At 41.0% G+C, this 25,077-nt stretch overlaps 2 protein-coding genes across 2 annotated transcripts; one reads left to right on the plus strand and one right to left on the minus strand.

Moving 5' to 3' along the window:
• Window positions 1-6: 6 nt before the first annotated feature.
• LOC116615354 lies at window positions 7-14,636 on the plus strand. The gene is made up of 13 exons (XM_048734624.1): window positions 7-121; window positions 302-349; window positions 1,529-1,753; window positions 2,469-2,623; window positions 3,720-3,905; window positions 5,956-6,178; window positions 6,508-6,659; window positions 7,245-7,352; window positions 7,908-8,045; window positions 11,104-11,223; window positions 11,692-11,871; window positions 12,963-13,135; window positions 13,977-14,636. Exons 1-12 carry the CDS (start codon window positions 10-12, stop codon window positions 13,122-13,124), a joined length of 1,809 nt encoding a protein of 602 aa, XP_048590581.1. The 5' UTR covers window positions 7-9; the 3' UTR covers window positions 13,125-13,135; window positions 13,977-14,636.
• A 1,098-nt stretch (window positions 14,637-15,734) lies between these two features.
• LOC5500950 (interferon regulatory factor 2) lies at window positions 15,735-22,077 on the minus strand. Its single transcript, XM_001622271.3, has 7 exons — window positions 21,671-22,077; window positions 19,351-19,523; window positions 18,286-18,392; window positions 18,092-18,173; window positions 17,950-17,990; window positions 16,911-17,034; window positions 15,735-16,172 (listed from the first exon to the last, which is right to left on the minus strand). Exons 1-7 carry the CDS (start codon window positions 21,856-21,858, stop codon window positions 16,132-16,134), a joined length of 756 nt encoding a protein of 251 aa, XP_001622321.3. The 5' UTR covers window positions 21,859-22,077; the 3' UTR covers window positions 15,735-16,131.
• Window positions 22,078-25,077: the final 3,000 nt, after the last annotated feature.

The following is a 25,077-nucleotide window of genomic DNA, read 5'->3' on the forward strand; positions in this document are numbered from 1 at the left end:
CAGAGCAAAATGTCTTCTCGCCTGGTGGTCTTTCTGTGCCTTTTGGCTCTACTCCAGGAATTCGAACATGTGCGGTGTGTTGCACATCACCCAGAGAGAAAGGTTGCTGGCCATCAAGCAGGTAAGGTTTACATATATTACCCATGATGAATTTCACCCAGGACGGGGTTACATATATGTGACATATATGTGTCAACTTGCATATGATATGTTATTTTTGGTTTTGTTAATTTTCAAATCTTATTTTTTATGAAAAAAACATCGAACCATGAGGCTGATAGCACTTTCCGTCCCTTCACAGACAAACTCATACCACAGGAGTCCCGCGTGCAAGCCAGTGATAAACGATGTAAGCGTTTTATTCGCGTTTAATTACTAAGATCGTACAATATAATAATTCAAGGCGTCATTTCACGCCAAATGAATCCATATCGTACCCAGTCCCCGTGTTACCCCTCAAAAAGCAACTCATTTTGCCAAGGAAATCCAGCCTGAAAACTCCCGTGATTCTTTACGGGCTTCGGGGCGCCATCTTGGATTTGTTCACCCACCGTTCAGAGACGCGTTGGAGGGGTGGTCTGGCCCCAGCGTGTTAGCAGTTCAGATGGTCCAGTAACGATACGAGCTTGCGTTAGGAACATATATCGACATAAATAATGTTTAGAAAATCGTTAACGTAACTTAATGTTGTCTTTAAAAGCACACTAGCACACACACATTGGCACCAGTCGGGCCAAGACGGGACGCTAGCACAGTCTATTACCCGTGCAGTTCGGCAACCATGGACAGCTGTTTCGTCCTTATTAGGACTCGTCAGCATGGCATAGCCGGTTTGCCTCAGTTAAACTTCATCGGCAAAAAAACTGCAGGGCGACTTCGACTCGAACGAAGTGCTTTAACTAGCAAAGGTCGCATGCGTGATCCGCACAATTGGCATCATGCTAGCCCGGTCGCAGCTCTAGATCCCACATGGATCTAAGCTGTAGTTTAAAGCACTTCGTTCGAGTCGAAGTCGCCCTGCGGTTTTTTTGCCGATGAAGTTTAACTGAGGAAAACCGGCTATGCCATGCTGACGAGTCCTAATAAGGACGAAACAGCTGTCCATGGTTGCCGAACCATGGACAGCAAATAATCCCTCTCTTTATGAAAAAAGTATCCTGAGTAATGTCAATAAAAATTACTAATAGTGTCATTGTTCTGGGTGTTCTCTAGGGGAGAATGGGAGGAAATAATTTATAATAATAGGAAAAGTTATAAGCCATGTATTTTTATTTTTATATTTAGATAGGGTTGATTTTAGGGAGATGGGATACCTGAAGCAAAATCAAAGTGTGGTATCCTGTTGTTATGTCCCTCCTAAAGTTTGGCTTTGTCGGGGTTGGGGTAGGGGGTTGATGGGGACATACCCCTAGTTTAAAGTGGGGAAACATTGCAGGCTCCGCTTTTAGGCAGTGCCTAAATATATATATTAAATTTTTCTATGAGTCGTACGCTTAACACTGTATAACTTACAACAACATCTTTCTAGTCACGGCTCCCACATGGCTCCCTAAAGTGCTCAAAGTCGTAAAGGCTGGCACAGACGTGTTTTCTCACACAACGAATTTCGTGGCTCTGGCGAGCGCCGTGATACACGCGATGAAAGGATGCTGCCTATCACACAAGGATGCCTGCCAGGCGAACGAAGAGATCCAAACACTCAAAGCAGATATTGTCAAGAAAACTGCAACAATAGACGACCGACAGCTGGAAGGTGCGGATGATCCTGATGGTGGTGATGATGATGTTGATGGTGATGATGTTGATGATGGTGATGATGTTGATGATGGTGATGGTGATGGTGATGGTGATGGTGATGGTGATGGTGATGGTGATGGTGATGGTGATGGTAATGGTGATGGTGATGGTGATGGTGATGGTGATGGTGATGGTGATGGTGATGGTGATGATAGTGATGATGTTGATGGTGGTGCTGATGATGGTGGTGATTTTAGTGGTGGTGGTGATGGTGATGGTGATGGTGATGGTGATGGTGATGGTGATGGTGATGGTGATGGTGATGGTGATGGTGATGGTGATGGTGATGGTGATGGTGATGGTGATGGTGATGGTGATGGTGATGGTGATGGTGATGGTGATGGTGATGGTGATGGTGATGGTGATGGTGATGGTGATGGTGATGGTGATGGTGATGGTGATGGTGATGGTGATGCTGATGGTGATGGTGATGGGGTATAACAGGCCTCGAAATACTGGGGGGAAGCACAATAAGAGACCTGGCGGGCACGCGCGGGTCACGCCCCTTCTGGTCATCTGCTTATACTTTTAGGAGGTAAAGGGGGTAAAGCCCCTTGATCCATATAATCGTTTCAGCCCTGGCTTCAGTAACCATGAAGTCTGATACTTTATAGAGCTATCGAAACGACGAAAGAAAATGATTGCCAACTTGAGATCGTGTCCTTTTTCAGTTAAGAACAAACAAGATCGACTCGCTGGCGGTATAGCTGAGTTTGAGAACATCGTCAGTGAGATATACCGTATAAACGGCGCCCAGGAGCGTTTCCTATCCACCTTAGCACCGAAACTTAACGCATCCCTGCAGCAAAGCAGATCAAAAGTTGAAGTGAGTATGGCGCGTGAAGAATTGTGACCAGAAAGCTGACTAATGATGGGTTGAGGGGGGGGATAGTTGGCTTGGCAAGGCGTGGCTCTAGCGAAGTCACATCAAAGCTGGCTATTGATAGGGGTGGGGGTGACTTGGCAAGGCGTGGCTCTAGCGAAGTCACATCAAAGCTGACTATTGATAGGGGTGGGGGGGGGGCTTGGCAGGCGTGCCTCTAGGGTAGCGACCGCGAAGCTGACTAGTGATGAAGGTGGGAGGGGGGTGGATAGCTGGCCTGGCAGGGCGTGGCTCTAGGGTAGCGACCGCAAAGCTGACTATTGATGAGGGTGGGAGGGGTGGATATCTGGCTTGGCAGGGCGTGGCTCTAGGGTAGCAACCGCAAAGCTGACTATTGATGAGGGTGGGAGGGGGTGGATAGTTGGCTTGGCAGGGCGTGGCTCTAGGGTAGCGACCGCAAAGCTGACTATTGATGAGAGGTGGAAGGGTGTAGATAGTTGGCTTGGCAGGGCGTACTGTGGCCTCAAAGCTGAAGAGATCGGGGGGCACTTGATTGGGATATCTGGTGGGGCTTCGCTCTTACAAATTGACAGTAGGTGGCGAAGGGGAGGAATGTGGACAACACATCGCTTGTATATCGTCACCTTATTGTGACTGCGCCCATTATTAAAGAAAATTCAGCCAAAAAATGTCGCGTGTTTCTTAACTGCGGTCACCTTTATGAATTACTTATTTGGAGTACCCGCATATTCACTCAAAGTCATCTTTAAGGTTGCCCCATAACGAGGGCTTTTATTGACTAGGAAGAGCATGACCAGTATTATGACCATCTTTGGTTATACGAAATGTAAGGTTCTTCTTTATTGAACGACACGTTATTTGTTTCACCACTACTTAGTTCCGTATCCACGAGTGTTGAATTTGCGGTTACTAGTCCTTGTTTTCCGGGTTACCCATTTAGTTAGCTATTTTGTATCATACACAGAGGCGTTTCATCCAAAGGATTATACAATACGTTTATTCATCTAGTATGCTACCACCATCCCGCTTCGCTGTACATGATATAATGTAAGTGTCTACCCGTTTTTTGTTCTTGAAGATGTTTATGAAGCAAAAGGAAGGACAGCAAGAGTTCGTCTCGTATATCGAAGTAGAAGAGATGTATAACAGTGGCATTAAAGACGCCATGGAGATAGGTGGCCCTTTGCTTGGCTTATTAATGCCTATTGGAGAGAAAGTATTCTCGTGGACTGCAGCAAAGATCCAGGCTTCAGAAGCGAATAGGGTAGTTTAACAGCCTAGTGATGATGATGATGATGATGATGATGATGATGATGATGATGATGCCGATGATAATGATGGTGGTGGTGGGGGTCATGATGATGATGATGATGGTGATGATGACGACGACGACGACGACGACGATGATGATGATGATGACGATGTTGATGATGGTGGTGGGGAACATGATGGCGATAGTGATTATTATAATGATAGTGGTGATGATGATGATGATGGTGGTGGGGGGTAATGATGATGGTAATTATTATAATGATAGTAGTGACAATTCATAGATCCAACGCGTCCACGAATATCCAATCAGAAAGCAGCAAATAGTAGCTAGCGAATTGCAACCCAAATGTCCCACAAAAGTCCCACACATCGTACAACATGTTGTATGAGTCCTGCTCGGATTTATCTTAAACATAGACGTTTATAGAGGTTTTCTTGCGACTTGGGAAATAAAACACGGTCACCTAACATGATGGAAACTTGTCGTGTTGTCCAAGCTTGGTTAAAATCTTGTAGAGAAACATAGAATATATAACTAAGAGTTTGGTTGTTGAATGGAAACGGCACGAATCCAGCTCAAAATACGAAAACTTGGAAATGATAAAATAAAGCGGTGCTCCCTTCGGTAGGTTTATGTATTTACGTGTTTTCAAAGCTATTTTTGTCAACGCTTGACTTCTAACTACAAGTTTTATCGGCAAACGTCAAGATTTACAACAAAAATACAAACGACAGTCTCTTTCGTAAGTGTAATTAAAGTAGCCTAGGTATAATATCAAACACAGGTTAAATGGTAGGACTTACACTGCTCTTGTATGTAGTTTGGTTGCCTTTTTGTTTTTCGTTTCTAGGTAGTAAATTTTAAGTACTTGTTTTTACTGCAATTTGAGTCCCAACTCAAATTCGGTCAAAGAAAACAGGGCTAGCACTTTCTATGCTGACCGGAAAATGCTTATTTGCTTGTCCAAAATCTTTTTTCTGGGACATTTGTAGGACCACATGGCTGTTATTGCATCATCTCTTTCCTGATTGGCTATTCGGGCGCTCGTGATTGACATCTCGTATCTATAAATGATGATGGTAATGATGATGGTAGTGGTGATGATTATGATGATGGTAATGGTAGTGTAATTGTGATGGTGATGATGATGGTAGTGATGACGATTATGATGGTGGTGTAGAGGTGACGATAATAATCAATAATCAATAAAAACGGTAAACGATAATAATAATAATAATAATAATAATAATAATAATAATAATAATAATAATAACAATAATAACAATAATAACAATAATAACAATAATAACAATAATAACAATAATAACAATAATAACAATAATAACAATAATAACAATAATAACAATAATAACAATAATAACAATAATAACAATAATAACAATAAAAACAATAATAACAATAATAACAATAATAACAATAATAACAATAATAACAATAATAACAATAATAACAATAATAACAATAATAACAATAATAACAATAATAACAATAATAACAATAATAACAATAATAACAATAATAGCAATAATAGCAATAATAGCAATAATAGCAATAATAGCAATAATAGCAATAATAGCAATAATAGCAATAATAGCAATAATAACAATAATAACAATAATAACAATAATAACAATAATAATAATAATAACAATAATAATAATAATAATAATAATAATAATAATAATAATAATAATAATAATAATAATAATAATAATAATAATAATAATAATAATAATAATAATAAAAATAATAATAATAATAATAATAATAATAATAATAATAATAATAATAATAATAATAATAATAATAATAATAATAATAATAATAATAATAATAATAATAATAATAATAATAATAAATAATAATAATCAATAAAAAAAATGATTGTTATGATGTTTAAGTCGGTAATGATGATTGTTGTTGACACACACATACCAGATCGGAAAAGTACCGACCGACAGACTGAACTGATTCGATCGGTTTTATTATTTTCCTGAATTGACTCGTTGTTTTATTCAAGGCGGCGGCCTTTTCACTCAAGTTAGGTATTCAAGAGCCACCAAAAACCCCGAAATATAAAAACGTCCGACTCAGAAGGACCGCAGCAATCGCCCGTAACCGCAAGAACGAGTTCCAACTGCACCCTAATCGCGTAAAGACCAAGAGCAGGTTCAACAATGTTATCAGAAAAGGAAACAAGATCGCAAAGGGCGTGATCACGGCCTTTTCTTATTTTTCAGCAGGTAGAAAAATTTCGCTGTAAAGAATGTCGATCACCCACTCTTTGTTATTGTTGATAAATGGATACAGCGATTTATTCGCAAGGAAACTTCAAAATAACAATCTACGTATCAAGTCTGATATGTTATTGACGATAACATCGTCATTAAAGAGAAGAGCATACAGTTGCCCAGGGCGTCTTTCCCCCTCTTTCTTTCGTATACGCGTGTACTCCCGCTTCCGGTCTCCGCGACGCCCTGGGTCCCCGAGGATGGACCCTACCCCCCTAAGGCACATCTTGGCAGTATTCAGAATTTAGCAGTAGTAGCCTCTATTATTGTCAATCTTTCAGCAATCAACCTGTGGACTGTGATTGATAATGCAAAAGAATGCTCCGAAAATGCCGAGTCAGCTCTCAAGGCGCGTGACCAAATGCGAGCTTCGATGACTGAATATGAAAACATCTTGAAAGGTGTTGAAGAAGCTAACGACATCGTCGAGGAGGTTTGTTTTCCATTTCTTTCTCCTTTTTTTCCGCCCTCCATAGCAAGCAAATTTGTTTTAGAGTCAAATCGTCATTTATTTTACCTTGTCATTTCTAAGGAAATTTCATACCATATAAGCTAAAAATACGATTTATGTAATTTTTGTCAAAATTATGCAATTGGAAGCTATTAAAATAGGCCCCAGGAACACTCGTTTTCATCAAACCACAGGTATTCTCGCGCTCTTGCTTTTCCACTAAGCATCAATTTCCTTATGTATTTTGTAAATGATGAGTCTATTGTCAACATTGCAAAATACACACTTTAAGTAACCATCAATTTTCATCGACTGATTTAGGCATGCTTTTGCGAGATTTGTCTATTGAATTCGGTAAATGAAGTATAAAAAATGTTTTTAGATAGTTATTTCTGTTTCAACCACATAATTCGTCATCCGATATAGAATAATAAAAACAATAACATACGTAGGGCTGATGAGGGCTCTTTGAATTACTCATTCTCTCACAATATTCCCCGATGGTGATCCTGGTCTTACATGGCTTCTGGACATGAACCTGCTACAGTCGTGTTTGTTTTCTTATAGGCGTATAAAGATTTCCATAATGTAATCACGGATGATGGCTTTATGGCGGAGATCACGACGATAAAACAAATGGTGGACGACATCGCGCCTGCTGGAGACGACTCGATGGTACGCACGGTCAAATCACATAACAGACCAGGGGCGTATCCAGTATTTCAAAATGGGGGTGGATAATGGCTAGATAAGACGGCTTACTGTATAACTGATCCATTGGTTCTTGGTAGGTGAAATAGATCTAAGAAAATTACAAACTGTACTTGGATTTGTCGCGTCAGCAAAATCAAGCAGGCAAAGGCACATGGACAGTACCTCCCCTCCCTCACACATTGCCCCCCCCCCCCCCCTGTATCCGCGGGCACAGTGGCGTAGCGAGGATTTTGAACAAGAGGGGACCCAAAAGGCCCTTTCAAGCCATTTTCTCCTGTATTTTAGATAATGTCTCATACATTTACTGTATTTTTTGCTGCTAGAAGAGGGGCTCGGGTCCCCTAGGCTACCCCCCTGGCTACGCCCCTGGGGCTAAAAGTCGGACAGAACAGAATGACAGATAAACAGCCAGACAGAATGACGGACGGACAGAAATATACAGACATACGGACAGAATTATACAGACGGACGGACAGACAAATAACCTGTTTTATTTTATTCTATTTTATTTTTCAGGCTTTAGTCTCCCTCGATATCCAATACTTTATGGATAACATCAAAGGAGCATCGCTCAATGAGGTCTTCCCAGTGTTGAACCGGCTGCTTCATGGCTTAAGCCAAGTTCCATTCAGTATCAGCTGTCTCACAAGCCAAGTAAGAAATCATCATGATAAATACACTACATTCAGTAGTCACAGGCACACACCCCCCCACCACCCCCTCCCTTCCTTGGCCGTCAAAACGTAAGCGTAAGCGCAAAGCACGTAATTTTCCGATTCTCGCAAGCGCAAGAGAAAGCAACTGCTTAATTTTCTTGCGCTTGCGCTTGTGTTTGACTGATTCTCACTTGTGTTGCGCTTGTGTTTAACTGATTCTCACTTGTGTTTGACGGATTTTCACTTGTTTTGCGCTTGTGTTTGACGGATTCTCACTTGTGTTGCGCTTGTGTTTGACCGATTCTCACTTGTGTTGCGCTTGTGTTTGACCGATTCTCACTTGTGTTGCGCTTGTGTTTGACCGATTCTCACTTGTGTTACGCTTGCGTTTGACCGATTCTCACTTGTGTTGCGCTTGTGTTTGACCGATTCTCACTTGTATTGCGCTTGCGTTTGACGGATTCTCACTTGTGTTGCGCTTGTGTTTGAAGGATTCTCACTTGTGTTGCGCTTGTGTTTGACCGATTCTCACTTGTGTTGCGCTTGTGTTTGACGGATTCTCACTTGTGTTGCGCTTGTGTTTGACGGATTCTCACTTGTGTTGCGCTTGTGTTTGACGGATTCTCACTTGTGTTGCGCTTGTGTTTGACCGATTCTCACTTGTGTTGCGCTTGTGTTTGACGGATTTTCACTTGTGTTGCGCTTGTGTTTGACCGATTCTCACTTGTGTTCCGCTTGTGTTTGACGGATTCTCACTTGTGTTTGACTGATGCTCACTTGTGTTGCGCTTGTGTTTGACTGATTCTCACTTGTGTTGCGCTTGTGTTTAACTGATTCTCACTTGTGTTTGACGGATTCTCACTTGTTTTGCGCTTGTGTTTGACGGATTCTCGCTTGTGTTGCGCTTGTGTTTGACGGATTCTCACTTGTGTTGCGCTTGTGTTTGACCGATTCTCACTTGTGTTGCGCTTGTGTTTGACGGATTCTCACTTGTGTTGCGCTTGTGTTTGACCGATTCTCACTTGTGTTGCGCTTGTGTTTGACGGATTTTCACTTGTGTTGCGCTTGTGTTTGACCGATTCTCACTTGTGTTGCGCTTGTGTTTGACGGATTCTCACTTGTGTTTGACTGATGCTCACTTGTGTTGCGCTTGTGTTTGACTGATTCTCACTTGTGTTGCGCTTGTGTTTAACTGATTCTCACTTGTGTTTGACGGATTCTCACTTGTTTTGCGCTTGTGTTTGACGGATTCTCACTTGTGTTGCGCTTGTGTTTGACCGACTCTCACTTGTGTTGCGCTTGTGTTCGACTGATTCTCACTTGTGTTGCGCTTGTGTTTGACCGATTCTCACTTGTGTTGCGCTTGTGTTTGACGGATTCTTACTTGTGTAGCGCTTGTGTCCGACTGATTCTCACTTGTGTTGCGCTTGTGTTTGACCGATTCTCACTTGTGTTGCGCTTGTGTTCGACTGATTCTCACTTGTGTTGCGCTTGTGTTTGACGGATTCTCACTTGTGTTGCGCTTGTGTTTGACCGATTCTCACTTGTGTTGCGCTTGTGTTTGACGGATTTTCACTTGTGTTGCGCTTGTGTTTAACCGATTCTCACTTGTGTTGCGCTTGTGTTTGACGGATTCTCACTTGTGTTTGACTGATGCTCACTTGTGTTGCGCTTGTGTTTGACTGATTCTCACTTGTGTTGCGCTTGTGTTTAACTGATTCTCACTTGTGTTTGACGGATTCTCACTTGTTTTGCGCTTGTGTTTGACGGATTCTCACTTGTGTTGCGCTTGTGTTTGACGGATTCTCACTTGTGTTGCGCTTGTGTTTGACCGATTCTCACTTGTGTTGCGCTTGTGTTTGACGGATTCTCACTTGTGTTGCGCTTGTGTTTGACCGATTCTCACTTGTGTTGCGCTTGTGTTTGACGGATTCTCACTTGTGTTTGACTGATTCTCACTTGTGTTGCGCTTGTGTTTGACGGATTCTCACTTGTGTTGCGCTTGTGTTTAACTGATTCTCACTTGTGTTTGACGGATTCTCACTTGTTTTGCGCTTGTGTTTGACGGATTCTCACTTGTGTTGCGCTTGTGTTTGACGGATTCTCACTTGTGTTCGACTGATTCTCACTTGTGTTGCGCTTGTGTTTGACGGATACTCACTTGTGTTGCGCTTGTGTTTGATTGATTCTCACTTGTGTTGCGCTTGTGTTCGACTGATTCTCACTTGTGTTGCGCTTGTGTTTGACGGATTCTCACTTATGTTGCGCTTGTGTTTGACGGATTCTCATTTGTGTTGCGCTTCCGTCTGCGCTTGCGTCCTAGTGGAACCAACCTTGGGAATCGTCAAAAATATAATTACTATGCCTGTACATGCCTCTCCCCTGCAAATCCTGGGTATTCGCTAAGTCACCTGTTCAATTAATAAAGATCAGTCTCAGTACTTATATAACAGGGCCGTAGAAGGGAGTGGGGCTCTGGGGGCACGTGCCCCCCCCCCCCCAATATTTTTAAAAATTATAAGGGAATGACCAGTAGGGGCGTGGTTGTGCCCCTCATTGTTTTCTTAATGTTTCTGTATCGTTCTCCCCCTAATAATTCGAGGCCTGCTACGGCTATGTTTAATCTGTTTTGATGTTTTCTACCACTTTACTGCCACCGCCACCGTCATCATAAACAATTCAGTTCATTTAATTCGTCACCAATCATCATCATAACCATTATTGTTATTATTTGGCAATTTATAGCCGAGATAGCCCCGTCAGTATTACTGATACCAGTGCCACTATCATCCCTACAATCCGCAATATCATCATTATTATCAACAAGACATTTTTTTCATTCCAGCTATAAGCATGCGCGCGCACTCACCATAGAAACCTACCTCAACTACCGGCATGCAACGCGCTTCGTTCGATGTAACCCTATAAAAGCGCGCTCTGCATTCTGGTAGTTGAGGTAGATTCCCATGGTGAGTGCGCGCGCATGCTAATAGGTGGAATGGCCTATTGATTATATTAATTAACTTGTCTGTTTTACTTTTCTTTTTATTTCGTAGTCAGAGATGATTCCCTATGTAATCAATGGATGTAAAACGGGCGCCAACACATTTTCGACACTGTATAAAGAGGCCCAAGGGATAGCAGATGCTAATGGCAATGACGCTTGTGAACCAAAGGTAGGGTAGGTAGCTGTTCAGGACTTAACGCAGTGGCTATATACCCGACAGTCGGGAAAGGTCCTCAATAGACTAAATGCCCGCAATTCAATGTTTTCCCTTGTTTGTATATACTATAACCACCTTTCCCGACTGTGTTATTTAGCAGCGCTCTTTCCGTGAGAATAAATGCGGAGGAGGCTAGGTCGGTCCCATTTAGCGCCGTGCGCCATTATCGCATTGTGTTTTGGTTGTGATGATCTCAGCAATTCTCTCCTACCATTTTTCAGCCCCATCAGAATTATTCATCGATTATATGAACATATTTAGGATGCAGTTATTTAGGATGCAGTTGTACCTCCGCGCAGTACAGCCAAACAAGCCCTAAAACCCATTACTTTATATAGAGTTTTGCGGCCCCGAAAAGGAAATCAGGTGTAATGGAATCCTTCTATGATAGAATAATAGGAATTTATATATTTTCTCTAGATCGGCTCTAAGTACATCCCAGAAGATCTCCTTCGTAATAATCTAAAAGATATCGCGCAAAAGATGGGTTTCCAGCAGAACTGTCTCCTAAACAACGAGGACAAGAAATCGCTGGCATGCATGTACAGTGCAGATGGGTATTCTGCCACAGTCATCGCCGACAAAATGGGAATCGACAAGGTACGTGAAAATGGCCGCCATAGGGTGAAAAACCCATGATGATGTTGATGATGATGACAATGTTGATGGTGATGATGATGATGATGATGATGACAATGTTGATGGTGATGATGATGATAAGTATTATTATGATGATGATGATGATGATGATGATGATGATGATGATGATGATGATGATGATGATGGTGATGGTGATGATGATGGTGAGGGTGATGGTGATGGTGGTGGTGGTGGTGGTGGTGGTGGTGGTGGTGGTGATGGTGATGGTGATGATGATGATGATGATGATGATGATGATGATGATGATGGCGATGATGATGGCGTAGCGATGGCGATGGCGATGGCGATGGCGATGATGATGATGATGATGATGATGATGATGATGGTGATGGTGGTGATGATGATGATGATGATGGTGATGGTGATGGTGATGGTGATGGTGATGGTGATGGTGATGGTGACGGTGACGGTGACGGTGACGGTGACGGTGACGGTGACGATGATGATGGTGATGGTGGTGATGGTGATGGTGATGGTGATGGTGATGGTGATGGTGATGGTGATGGTGATGGTGATGGTGATGGTGATGGTGATGGTGATGGTGATGGTGATGGTGATGGTGATGGTGATGGTGATGGTGATGGTGATGGTGATGGTGATGGTGATGGTGATGGTGATGATGATGATAATGATGATAATGATGATGATGATGATGATGATGATGATGATGATGATGGTGATGATGATGATGATGATGATTTCCAACATTACCGTCTCCACTAGGGACTGTAACTTTTAGTTAAATGAGCGGGAGCCAGGTTCTAAGATCGTTCATAAATTATATCGTACGAGTACACGTAACATGTTACGATAGCACAGGAATTTTCCCGGAGGGGGGGGGGGGGAGCTTAAAGAGCCTCCCCAGTCTGAAAAGGGTTAAGAAAACAATAATCATTTCCTTATAAATTTTGAAAATATAGCGATGATGATGATGATAACGATGATGATGATAACGATGATGACGAAAGTTATGGTTATTGATTGCGATGCGATGAATCATAGAAATAAATTCATCCGTATTTTCCCATCAGGAGACCGCTGATGCACTTATCACCTTGTGCCCGAAAACAACTGAGCTCAGTAAACACGACCAGACCATTGTGTGCAACTTGCGGAAATTAAACCAATCAGACGAAGAAATTGCAAGCATCATGGAATATGACGTAACACTCGTCGCAAAAACGCAGTGTTAGTCTAGCGAAAGGTAAGAGCAGTTTGGTAGCTTGCAGTCTTCCAGGCTATGGGACATTGAATGAACTAGGATGGAACTAAGATCTCAACTTTCAAAAGGTGACCAGTCTGAAAACTAGGGGGGGGGGGGTATGTATAGTACGCACAGCTAAAGCCCGGCGCACACGGTGAGGAAAACTGCACGCGTGAAATTTTCCTCACCGTGTGCGCCGGGCTGTAGCTTTACTATACACAGCTAGTGTGCTATGCGCGCTCTCATTGGTTGATTAGCGTAGTACGCGCGCTCTCATTGGTTGATTAGCATACTAGCGCACTCTCATTGCTTGATTAGCATACTAGCGCACTCTCATTGGTTGAATAGCGTAGTACGCGCACTCTCATTGGTTGATTAGCGTATTACGCGTGCTCTGATTGACTGATTAGCTGCAGTACGCACACTCTCATTGGTTGATTGGCCCACTCAGGAACAACGCAAAACTTTTCGATGAAAACTTTTCTCAAAGCTCTGTTTAATAAATATTAATTCGATGGAAAAATTCTAGGTCAATAAGATCAATATACCACGGGCTATAGGATTATCTGACTCCGAAATTAAGTCTAATGTCTTGTTAGTGTTAAATAAAGCATGTATTTATACGTTGACTGGATGTATTCGCCTTGGTTTCGCTCCTTCAGCGAGGTCTGTCCCTACGTGCTTTTGACCTTTCAAACGACGCGCTATGTAACCGCCGCCGCCTGCTAAATGAGTAACACGACCCCCAGAGGCGCGTTTTTTCCTTTCCCATTATAGAGCTCGCTGGAGGAGCGAAAGTCATATAAGAAGGATCAACTCTCTTTTTGCGTTTATTTTGTAGAGCACTTCAAATCAACCAAGTTACCGAACCTCAGACACAATCGCCGCATTCGATGAAAAAAAAAAGAATTTTGACTAAAGTTAGACCCCGATAACGCGAACCTCTGGCCATTTGTCCATCGGTGTAACGTAATTTCACCCCCAATAAGTTGAACTCTTGATAACCCCAACTTCCAATAAACTCGTTTTATAATTGCATAAACCTTCGGTTTTTACTTAACTTATCAATAAATAAATGTCTATTAAAGTTGCACGATCTTGTTGTGTCATCCTCGGGGACAAAGGGCGGCGCGGAGACCGGAAGCGGGAGTACGCGCGAAGACGAAAGAAAGAGAGTAAAAGGACGTCTTTTCCTCCTCATTCTTTCTCGTGCGTCCCCGATCTCCGCAGCGTCCTGCGTCCCCGAGGGTGTTGTTGTGTTTGTAGATGTAACAATAAATTCGTGTTCATGCCAAAAAATCAGCATAACAAAAATGTTTCCTTCTTATAATTCATCAATTATTCTCGAATTTTGCTTTCGTGGTTCCAGTTATCGGGATCTAACTGTTGATTCTGAGAAATTCATGAAAAAGTAGAATATGATCAATTGTAATGAAGGTGGTAATAATGGCAACGTATGTTATTACAAATAAACAAAGCAATAAAGGTGGAAACAATGTTATTTCTTTATCATCAATATTGTGATATGTAAACAGATCATTATATCATTCGCCATTCAGGCATCAATCTCCCGTCCCTCCCCTCCCCTAACACACACGGTTGTGCTTATTAACACGCAAACTCGGTGGTCACCAGCCCCGATTATCAAGGATTTGTGAAGCCTCCAGATCCGCCTGAAGCATTTATTGGACTAACACAGTGCCGTAGCAGGCCTCGAAATATTGGAGGGGCACAATACAAAAACATTAAGAAAATATTGGGGCCACAGCCATCCCTACATCAATCAATGGCTGTCGTTTTTCTAAATGGTCTAAAAGAGCCTGGGGCGAGCGCGCGGGAGACCTGTGATATTCTAAATTGTGAGGGACTAGGCTCCATTTCCAAGATGGCTGCCATCAAAATCGTAGTAGACACGAATTTCTGCAAGTTTACGTGGAAAATTCTCGACTTACAAAGTTCTAGAGCGATAAAGAAGCGAAAAATGATTGAAGCGGACTCCCAAATATAGTATGTAATGCCTTATAAGGAAAGAGCGAGCTAGAATTAAAAGAAGATTGACTGATAAAGATCTCACGTGCACATGCGAGAAAAGAAGAACAAAGGCTAAGAAAGCGGCCTTATAGACCTTGGTCACAGCGTGCATGATGACGAAACCTTTTATTGCTAATAGCAATACACCAACTCCCCAATGACGCAAGATTAAAAAGACCTCGATATGTTTCACTCTATATCTCAGCGAGCTGTGCGTGGCGGAACCGTATAATGCACTTGTCATAGGCTTCCCCGAGGGGGGGAGGGGGGGACCAGGGCTCTATGCGGGAAAAAAGGGGCATTTGTGGGGAATTTGGAGCCCATTTGTGCCCCAATGGTGGGGAGAATATGGGGCATTTGATTTAATTTGGCCCCAATGGTGGGGGAAAATGCGGCCTTTGATTTACTCGGCCCTACCCCCTGGGGGAAATTCGCTTGTGGTATACCGCGTAGAGACTGGGACTAGCGTGGTAACGTGGTAACATGGTAACGTGGTAACCAGTACTGTATTTGTTAGCTCTCAATAATTCGGAACTGACCAATTACATCGGAAACCAAGAGACAAAGAGACATTTTTTTCTTTATTCACCATGAATCAAATTACTTAACAGTGTTTACCGTATTACTAATTCGAATTGAAAATACAGCTCAACGTGTTATACAATACTCACAGGCCCTTGGTCGACAATAATTAACTGAGTCACCATCTGCCCAACCAGGGAATTTAAGCAGCTATGTTAGAAATAAGATCTAGGCTTTTCTATAGCTTTTTGGGACTACAAAAACGAGTGAATTTTATCAAAACTAGTTTAAAATTGAGCGCAAAGCATGAAAGCTTTTTTGGGATCACGTTCTCCCTGCATTCGCCGTCGTAGATGCTTAAATTCCCTAGCGACGGCTACCTACAATTGGCTACATAGCACAAGTATATATCCGTAGCTTTTGGGTATCTTGGGCTGCCTGTACTACATGTGCGTCATGAGTGAGGGGTAGACTGGGCACGAGCCTGAAATCAGCAATTAGAAAGATGAATCAGAGTCATGGGATCCCAAGACGAATGCACGACTGTAGACAGGCGCGCACCCCCCCCCCTCCCCCAGGCGGCCAAAATGTGAGTCATTATTAAGGAACCTTCATTACTATGCCTTTTCCATATGATACCTATGACTGCGCACCCCCCTCCCCTCGGCCAATCCTATTAACGCGCCTGATAGAATGCGAACTCTAGGATGGCTTATGTGCCCCCCTCCCCTCGGCCAATCCTGTTAACGCGCCTGATAGAATGCGAACTCTAGGATGGCTTATGTGCCCCCCTCCCCTCGGCCAATCCTGTTAACGCGCCTGATAGAGTGCGAACTCTAGGATGGCTTATGTGCCCCCCTCCCCTCCTAGTGCAGACGTGCATCGCGCAATTCTAACACCTATCCTACTGTGTGTTAGTTTTATGTTCTAAAACGTTAGAGTCTGGGCCTATTCTTTTAAATGGCGGCCAGCAAAATCGTAGTAAACGCGAATGACTGCAAGTTTACTTAAAAAGCCTCGACGCATTCCTGAGGCGATAAAAAGCGAAAAATGGGGGTTTAACAAGGTGCAAGCTAGAACGCAAGCTAAAAAAAAACAAAGTTTTCAAAACAAGATGGATTGAGACACTCTAATTACAACTCATATGACACAATTCTCTATCCTCTTTGCGTACAAATTCACTTTTAATATCTCCAAGCCTGTGAATCCTTGACATGCTTACCATGTTCCGCTGTACTATAACTGTAGCCATCGCACGCGCTATCAGGCGAGGTTGAGCAGCTTCCGGTGATTGTGCAGGCCTGGTCGCTCTGCATTTGTTGTAGCTGCTGGAGCTCGTCGACAATCTAAAGACGAGAAAAGAAATAAGACATTTTAAATTTACATATGACTGCGCGTGGCCGTTTTTAAATTTTTCGCCTAACATCACACTATATAAAAAAATCTTATAGGGCCCAACTCACCCCGCCCACAATGCATTGCTTGTTTTTGTTTTCATCACGGACAAGTCCAAAAATGCACGTGGATAGAAATTTTTACACACTTCTTATCTATCTTTTAAAAATAAAGCATGTAAAATGAAAGAATATTAAATAATTTCTCATTTTCTCGAAAGTTTTGAATTTCGACGGCATCAAAAATGGCCGCCATCGCAATGCACTGTGGGCCGGGTGAATTGGACCCTTTAAAGAATGTCGATCAACCACACCTTTGTTATTTTTTATAATTGAAAATAAAACGGTTTATTCGCAAGTAAACTTCAAAATAACAAACTGCGAATGAATTCTGATACGTTATTGACGATATTTGATTTAGTTAGTACTTGAATTAGCGGATGGAAATGAATGCTTTGTGTGACCTGGCATCGGGCTCGGCATTTAGCCATGTTTCGCGAGAGTATAAAATGGCGACGTGATTGGCTTTTTTTAAAAATGTAGAAATGCGCGCAATCTTTATCAAGAGCTTTCTGAAGAATTCGGGAGCTGAAAAATGCTATAAAATCTGCCATGTTCGAATTCGATTTTGACAATGTGGAATTACAGCAGTCTATTTGTATGAGGATTTCAAAATAATCATCCACGATTAAAGTCAAATCTTTGATCGAAGATATTTGATTTAGTTTATCTCAGCAACTCGCTTTAACTAGCCGATGGATATGGATTTTTAAAGTTACTCGGTATTGAGAGGGTTGTCTAAAATGGCGGCGTGGTCGGCTTTCTTTATGTAAATGTCTTCCCTGAAAAAAAAAAAATTGTACTCACAGCAACAATTTGTTCGTCGTCCGGGACTGTTTGCGGTACTTCTAATACAAATAATAGTATAATTCGTGTTAAAATGTATATAATATTTATTGAAATATGATAAAATACTCGACGTTTGTCTGCTAGGTGCCCGCGTGCATACCTTGGTTTGGCCAGAGGCCTGGATGCGCGCGTCGTTCCTGGTCGGTAAAGTACATTGCTCTCTCATCTTGCGAGGTGTAGCCCTGGAATGAATAAAGGAAATGATTTATAGAGAAATTCCACATTCAGCGACAAATCAACTTAATAATTCTGCGTCCTATATTGATTTACTTATTCGCGTCAAAATGCGCTCACATTATAATCTTTGTAATGTTCCCATTGGAAAACGCCGTCCACTTTTACATTCTCCTGCTCACTGCTTTTGTATTTATCTAGATGTCTGTGAAAAATCTCCTCTGTCGCTGCAAATAGAAAGAATTCAAATGTTGATATAGAATAATAAAGAAATTTGAACCAATTTTTTATCCGGGGGCGTGGTAATAAAAATTAAGCATTCAGATTGCCTCAGAGCGGGCGCGCGCGGGCCGTATTTCTCCTATCTCCTTTGAAAAACATCAAAATTCAAGTCTTTTAGCGTGTGTGTGTTTCAGAAAAAATCCTTTAGGCTGGACAATTGGCAAATATAACAATTTTAATAAAATCAGTATGCTTCAAATGTTGTAACAAAGAGGTCAAGCAATTGACGAAGACAACATAAGTTTTATAAAATAAACTAATTAATATTAGTTTAAAATATACGTGAATGACAGATGTTTATTGAGAGTTGAACGTGCTGAGACTCTGGGTTCGACAAGTTCTCCTTTGTCATTTAATCAGGAACGTGGTCAGAGATAAACGGTTAAGAATGTAGAGCGGCCAATTTCAAGTTAAAAACACACGATTTCGATACCCTTCACTTTTTTATTTCCGCAAACATGCAACAAAGCATACTCTCACTTCTTTACTAAAATGATCTGTAATTTGATATTCTCGTTTCTTTTTCCAGTAAGTTTTAATCTAACTCAGTTAAAAAGGGGTCAACCTCAACCAAAAATTTACCAGAAACACCAAACCCTTAGCCTGGTTTCAAGACACGAATGATAGAATCCGCCGCGCTTTCTCTCGTACGCTGAAAATAAGGCTACGAAAACCTCGAATTGAATATTCTAAAAACAGTTTCTCGCAACTCGAACTACATTTAACTCGAACCATTTTAGTTAAAGGATCAAATTAGTGGTAGGAAACTTTATTTTATTTTTTAAATTTTGTGTATGGCAAGAAGTTTTGCTAAAGCTTGGCATATTTGTGCATAATTGTCTGCACTTGGCCGAATTGTGGTTTTATCCCAATCCAAAAGCGCCCACGTGTCAGCAGAAATACCTTTATAGCTGATTCCTCTCGGCAGTGGCTTCATGCGGTAGACTTTGAATGCATTGTTCCCTCTCGTGCAACTTTTTTCTGTAACTTCCTCGATGTCTGGGAGAGCGTTTAGGGCGCACCGGAAGTTGGTTTTCCATCTTCGTGGATTGGGCTTCATTTTACGCGCGTCGTATCTGAGAAAATTGGAATTAACAAATATTATAAGAGGAATTTAAACTACTCAGTGTTATCAAGAATATAAGAACAATACATTTTATAATATAGGTTATTTTAATCCCCCCTATCTTAGGTAGGATATCCCATCCCTTTTTTATAATCATTATTTTTTCGTGCGAAAGATTGCAAACATACGGCTTAGGTTTTTTTTTGTTTTTACTAGTCAACTTTCGAAACATCAGCATTGAATAAAATCTTAAAGCAGAAGACGTCCCCAACGTCAATGTAAATCTAAAGGGCTTCAATATATAAAAGAGAACAAAACCTGACAAAGGCTCTTGTTTTGTACATTGTTGTAAAATCTTTTTAGAAATCACACTGTGATTATCTTGGTAAACAATTTAATCCTATTTGTTGCTTATTGTAAGTTTTCTTTCGATTTACTCGACCAGATCAGAAAAAAAATGCAGAGCGTAAAAAGCAAACACGAGAGTTTATAAGATCGTATAAAATGTTATCAAAAATCGTCATTGACAACCTAACGGGTCGATAGATAAGCTTTTATAAGACTTACCAAGGAAAAGACTAACAAGACTTGTTTGATTACGAGTAAAAAACAAATTGCTCCCAAAAAGTGTTTTTGTAACTTAAATTTATACATGCTTTGCCGCTCTCGCAATTTGAATTTCTTTTGAAATTTGTTCGCATGGACCGGGTTCAGTTTCGTATCGAAATCTTGCGAAAAGTTGCTTGTACTTCAAGCGCCACCGAATGTTCCTAGGCTAGCAAAATAGTGCAAGCAATCACGAATTACGAATTAAACAAAAATGCATACATGAAAGAACTTGTGTTTCTTGACCCGCTAAGAGATATGGTCCTGATAAAGACGACTGCAGAGTAATTACGTATCTTTTTTTTTATATAATTTGCAGAAGGTGAACGAATGAAGTTAAAGCCGCATTGTCACCAATTTACTTCCGGAGGTCCGACAGAAACCTCAGCCGTTAAAAGACAAAAGAATCTATTCGAATCCGAAATATTTAACTGGCCATCCGCTCTAAATTAGCAGTCACACCCTCAAAGAAACTTCCAATAGACACACTGCTTTCTATATTTTGAAATATTTTTCGTGTTTTCCGTTAAAAATCATCGGATATTGTTAGGTAATCGACCGGAAGTAAACTGGTGACAATGCGGCTTTAAACTTAGGCACAGTCCTTTTTTTTTAGAAGAACGCCTAATTTTCAGTTGAGACGCCTAATTTTCAGTTGAGGCTGGGCCGTTTCTATTTTTGGAGCATTTTAAGGCTGAAAACGTTTTCATCGATGAAATTGAAGAAGTTCTTAAATTTCAGTGACCTGAAACAATACACACCAGCTGAGTAAAACAGAACTACACAAATGATCAATAACAATTGTATTCAAGTCGCTAGTATGAACACAATTCGATTCTTCATTTTTAGAGCAATCACTCCAATGGAAAAATATTTTGCTGCTATCTGAGCCTCGGCATGTTCTAAGCATGTTCTTAAAATTTTGCGAAATCCTTACCTGGACGTTCTTATAAAAAAGGTTCTTATAAAAAAAGAGTGTAATCGCGTGAAAGACTCGTGGTTGGTCTTGAGATTTCATATCGTGTCAAGTGTGGCATGGTTTCCGTTTAAAGTTTCAGTTTTGGAGAGGACGCAAATGCGCAAGTGCCCAAATACAAAGTTCAAACTTCCTTTGTAAATCAGACATGAAAATTTAGTCATTATCATGATTAAATTTTTTGTTGATGTTAAAACTAAAAGAAAATGCCTTATATTTATACAAATCATCTCACTCATATCATGAGCCCCATTTCTTTTATGTCAAAATTATCGAGGTGCTAAAAACATGAATTTAATCTAAAGACACTGCATTAAGTTCGTCCTCAAAGTATATCAATACGCAATCCTCTATAGCATTATATACGATTTGACCGGTTTTTTTTTTTTTAATGAAAAGAAAAAAACAAGATCATACTACCACGGATGTTGAAAAGACTCGAAGAATGTATCGATTAATTCGATTAATTCGATAACTAGATATAACAACAATGTTAAGATCATAAGCTATTAACACCATCGAATTTCTAAAAAAAGTACTCCTTGTTAAGAAATGTTACGAAATAAGGGTCTTACCTTCCCGTATAAATTGCCCACTCACGAAAAACTGCAGCATCTTTCTCGACATTCCACGACTGGCGTGATCCGTGTTTCCAAGGGACACGAAAAACCCTCCTTCCTTTATCCAGCCATTCCAAACCAGTAAACTCGCCACTTTCAATTTGAATCGCAAGCCAATCTCTTAAACGGAGTCTTCGTTGCATTTTCGGATTAGCTTCAGCTTCAAAACCTCGAAATTGCAACCAACAGCTCTTGTAACAACTGCCTTCCACTAGGGCGGGGTTGTGCTTCCTTCTTAGTTTGTTACTACGGCAAACTCTTCACAAATGGCTCGATCTGAGAATATAACTTAACTTTGACTTTGTGTTTTTTGAATTTATTCGATGGCTAAGTGGTGTACATCAAATCCGCTTGCTGAAGCTCAGCTTAAACGCTGGTTTTATCCGAGCGTTTTATATACAAAAAAGGAGGGGCAAAAAAACCCCGACCCCATCCCCTCTAGGGAGGAGCGTTGTTATGTTCATGGGAGAAGTTAACAAAGGGGACTTTCAGTTTTCAGTCAGGTAAACGGGAACATGTTTCGAGAGAGCTTAGCCCATTTGCACGGTGTTTCGGAACCATTGTTGTCGGAAATGTTATGATTTCCAAGAAATTATTGTTTGCGTCCTCATATGTTGTCTTTGATACGGCCAAAAACACGCGTTCAATTCATCAAGAGATCGCCAAAAAATGAACGCCTGCCTAAAGACTACAATCGATTTCATCTCATTGAAGAGGAATAAAAAACCTAGATAATATATTTTAATGTTCATAATAATCGACACAAGTCTATTAGCTTAACTATTATGCACTACCCACAAAAAAGTTCAATATGGATTGTTTGAGCAGTTTAGTAAACGCAGAGAAAATCGGCGTTCCTTAAAGCGCGTTTGAAAATATCGCACGTGTCGTATCGTAAAAAAGAAACAACTCGTTATAATTCAAAGGGGAATAGCGAAATTTGGACCATGTTTCTTCCGAGAAATAAGTATAAAAGGGAAGCAATTTCATCTAGTAAGTGCCCATGTGTGACTCTGAAACTTTGGCGTTCTGCCATGGCTCAAACAATAGAGACAATATTACGGTATCGGCCGGCTACCCTAGGGCTAGCTGAAACCACCAGCAATTCAGAATGGAAAATTGACAACAGCTAATCATGATACGTCTGATATATGACTCAAAACGCTGGAACACAAGTTTATCCCCACGTGCGCGTCATTCGATCAAAATAAAGTTTAAACACCTCCGAAAAATAAATCGGGCTTACGTGGCGCCCCGAATGGTCTAACATTTTGGCAGTACATAAGTGCAATTCTCGCATGCTCGTGTATTGTCGAAGTACTAGCTAGCGTGCTTGAGAGTTGGTTACGGATTGCTCGCAACTCTAAGGCAAAATTCCCTTGGAGTATTTTGCTGATACTCCCATTCTTGCAGTAGCTTGCAAGACCATTCTGTTGCCCTTTCAGCCAAAAACAACCCGAAACTGGAGCATAAAACAGTGCCTAAAATGATTTTTATTGGCCATTTTTTGTTTTTAAAGTACAATAAAATGTCTACCTAGATAGTATTGTTAGTACTCATAATCATAAATTGATATGATGAATTGATCAATAAGAGAAAAATAAAGGGTAGCGTGGGTTTTTTCTTCCGGCTTTAAACAATACGCTCTTAAAAGATAATTGAGTATCAACAAAAAAAAAGATAAAGAAAAAATAGTCACTCTTCCCATTATTTGGGAAGGTGTTTATTTTTCGTTCTTTCTTTTCTCTTTTCTACTTTTTTTTTTGCTGTTGGAAGTCCGCCGCCTTTAACTGAAAAGCGGATGTTGTCATTTTGACGAAGGAGGGAGGAGAGGATCAGTACCGCGCACGTGTCTGGGCACCTGTTATGTGGCCTTCAGCAAGAGTGTTTCAACAGTCTTCATATGAATAATCCTTAGAAAACCATGTTTAAGCTCGCGAGCACCAGAAGAATACTTCCGCTCAGCGAGGTTCAAGGTTGGAGCATTTTCTCATTCAAATTTGAATTATTTCGAATGCGAGCACTGAAAAATAAAATGCGTGAGCAATCAAGAGCATCCGAAGTTCTTTAAAGTTTTTTTTTATATATTCGCTTTGTTTTAAGTCGTTTAGTTTGAAAGAAGATATTGTTGGAAAAAGAAGGAAGTTAAATGTAGCTTGCGAACCGCTAAAAGTGAAAGGGAAGGGGTCCGCTGACCAAAAAGAATAAAATCGGAGAGTGAGCGGCCGAGGTGGATTGAGGAAAAGCAGGAGGGGGGGGGGGGGGGGGGGGGGGCAAAGAGCGTGGGGAGAGGGGGGGGGGGGGCGAAGTATGAACACGTAGAGTTTTGTTCAAAAGTATTCGAGAGCTTGATTCCTAGAAAGCCCAAAACTATTATTTTCGTTTTATATTGTATCAAACATCGTTTGTCGTTTCTATTATTGGAAAGAGATTTTTGACCCTTTAAAAAATAACCAGCTTGATAATGACAAAATACAAGAGCCTATTCGATAAGGCTTTTTAACCCTATTCAAACCGGGCTTTTTGGGGCTTACCTTGACCGGTGGGGGGACTCTTTCGGCCCCCCATCCGTAACTTTTGAACCATTGGAGCTATTATGACCAAATTTTCAAAGAATCATTATCTGACAAAGAGGAACAAAATGATATATTGTGTTGCGATGGCAACACAATATGACGTCATTATGACGTCATTTAACGACATATGGCTATAAATAGCCTATCTTTCGAAACCTTTGCATAGAACATCCAAAATCCAAATAAGCTATCATAATTAGTTCGTATTTGAAAAGCGACCGATATTCTTAAAAAAAAATTGTCTTTGTGACGTCACGGCGATGTCACTTAAGTGAGCAGAAACGGGCAATATTTCTGTTTTTTTTTAGATATATATTTCTGTATGTCTTTTTTCGATAATCTTATTATCTTGACGTAGACATATATTATTAGTGACACTGCTTCTATGACAAAAATATACGACACCTGTGACGTCATTGATTGGCATGGTACCTTTAATATAGCGGACTTTAAAAGCACACTAGCATACACACATTGGCACCAGTCGGGCCAAGACGGGACGCTAGCACAGTCTATTACCCGTGCAGTTCGGCAACCATGGGCAGCTGTTTTATCCTTATTAGGAATCGTCAGAATGGCATAGCCGGTTTGCCTCAGGTAAACTTCATCGGCAAAAAAAAAACTGCAGGGCGACTTCGACTCGAACGAAGTGCTTTAAACCACAGCTTAGATCCATGTTGGACCTAGAGCTGCGACCGGGCTAGCGTGATGCCAATTGTGTGGATCACGCATGCGACCTTTGCTAGTCTAAAACTCCGTCGGATAGCCAAAGTATCCTTGCGAGTA

Source organism: Nematostella vectensis, chromosome 11 (assembly GCF_932526225.1).
Source record: "Nematostella vectensis chromosome 11, jaNemVect1.1, whole genome shotgun sequence".
Classification (NCBI taxonomy): Eukaryota; Metazoa; Cnidaria; class Anthozoa; order Actiniaria; family Edwardsiidae; genus Nematostella; species Nematostella vectensis.

Bases quoted from the DNA above. Each gene is read 5' to 3' on its own strand.
- LOC116615354 (XM_048734624.1), top strand. From the start codon at position 10: ATGTCTTCTCGCCTGGTGGTCTTTCTGTGCCTTTTGGCTCTACTCCAG. The intron at 3,906-5,955 runs GTAGTTTAACAG...GTTTTATTCAAG, and splicing joins AGGCTTCAGAAGCGAATAGG to GCGGCGGCCTTTTCACTCAA. The intron at 6,660-7,244 runs GTTTGTTTTCCA...GTTTTCTTATAG, and splicing joins CTAACGACATCGTCGAGGAG to GCGTATAAAGATTTCCATAA.
- LOC5500950 (XM_001622271.3), bottom strand. From the start codon at position 21,858: ATGCAACGAAGACTCCGTTTAAGAGATTGGCTTGCGATTCAAATTGAA. The intron at 19,524-21,670 runs GTAAGACCCTTA...CAATTTTCTCAG, and splicing joins TGGGCAATTTATACGGGAAG to ATACGACGCGCGTAAAATGA. The intron at 17,991-18,091 runs GTATGCACGCGG...TATTTGTATTAG, and splicing joins AGGCCTCTGGCCAAACCAAG to AAGTACCGCAAACAGTCCCG.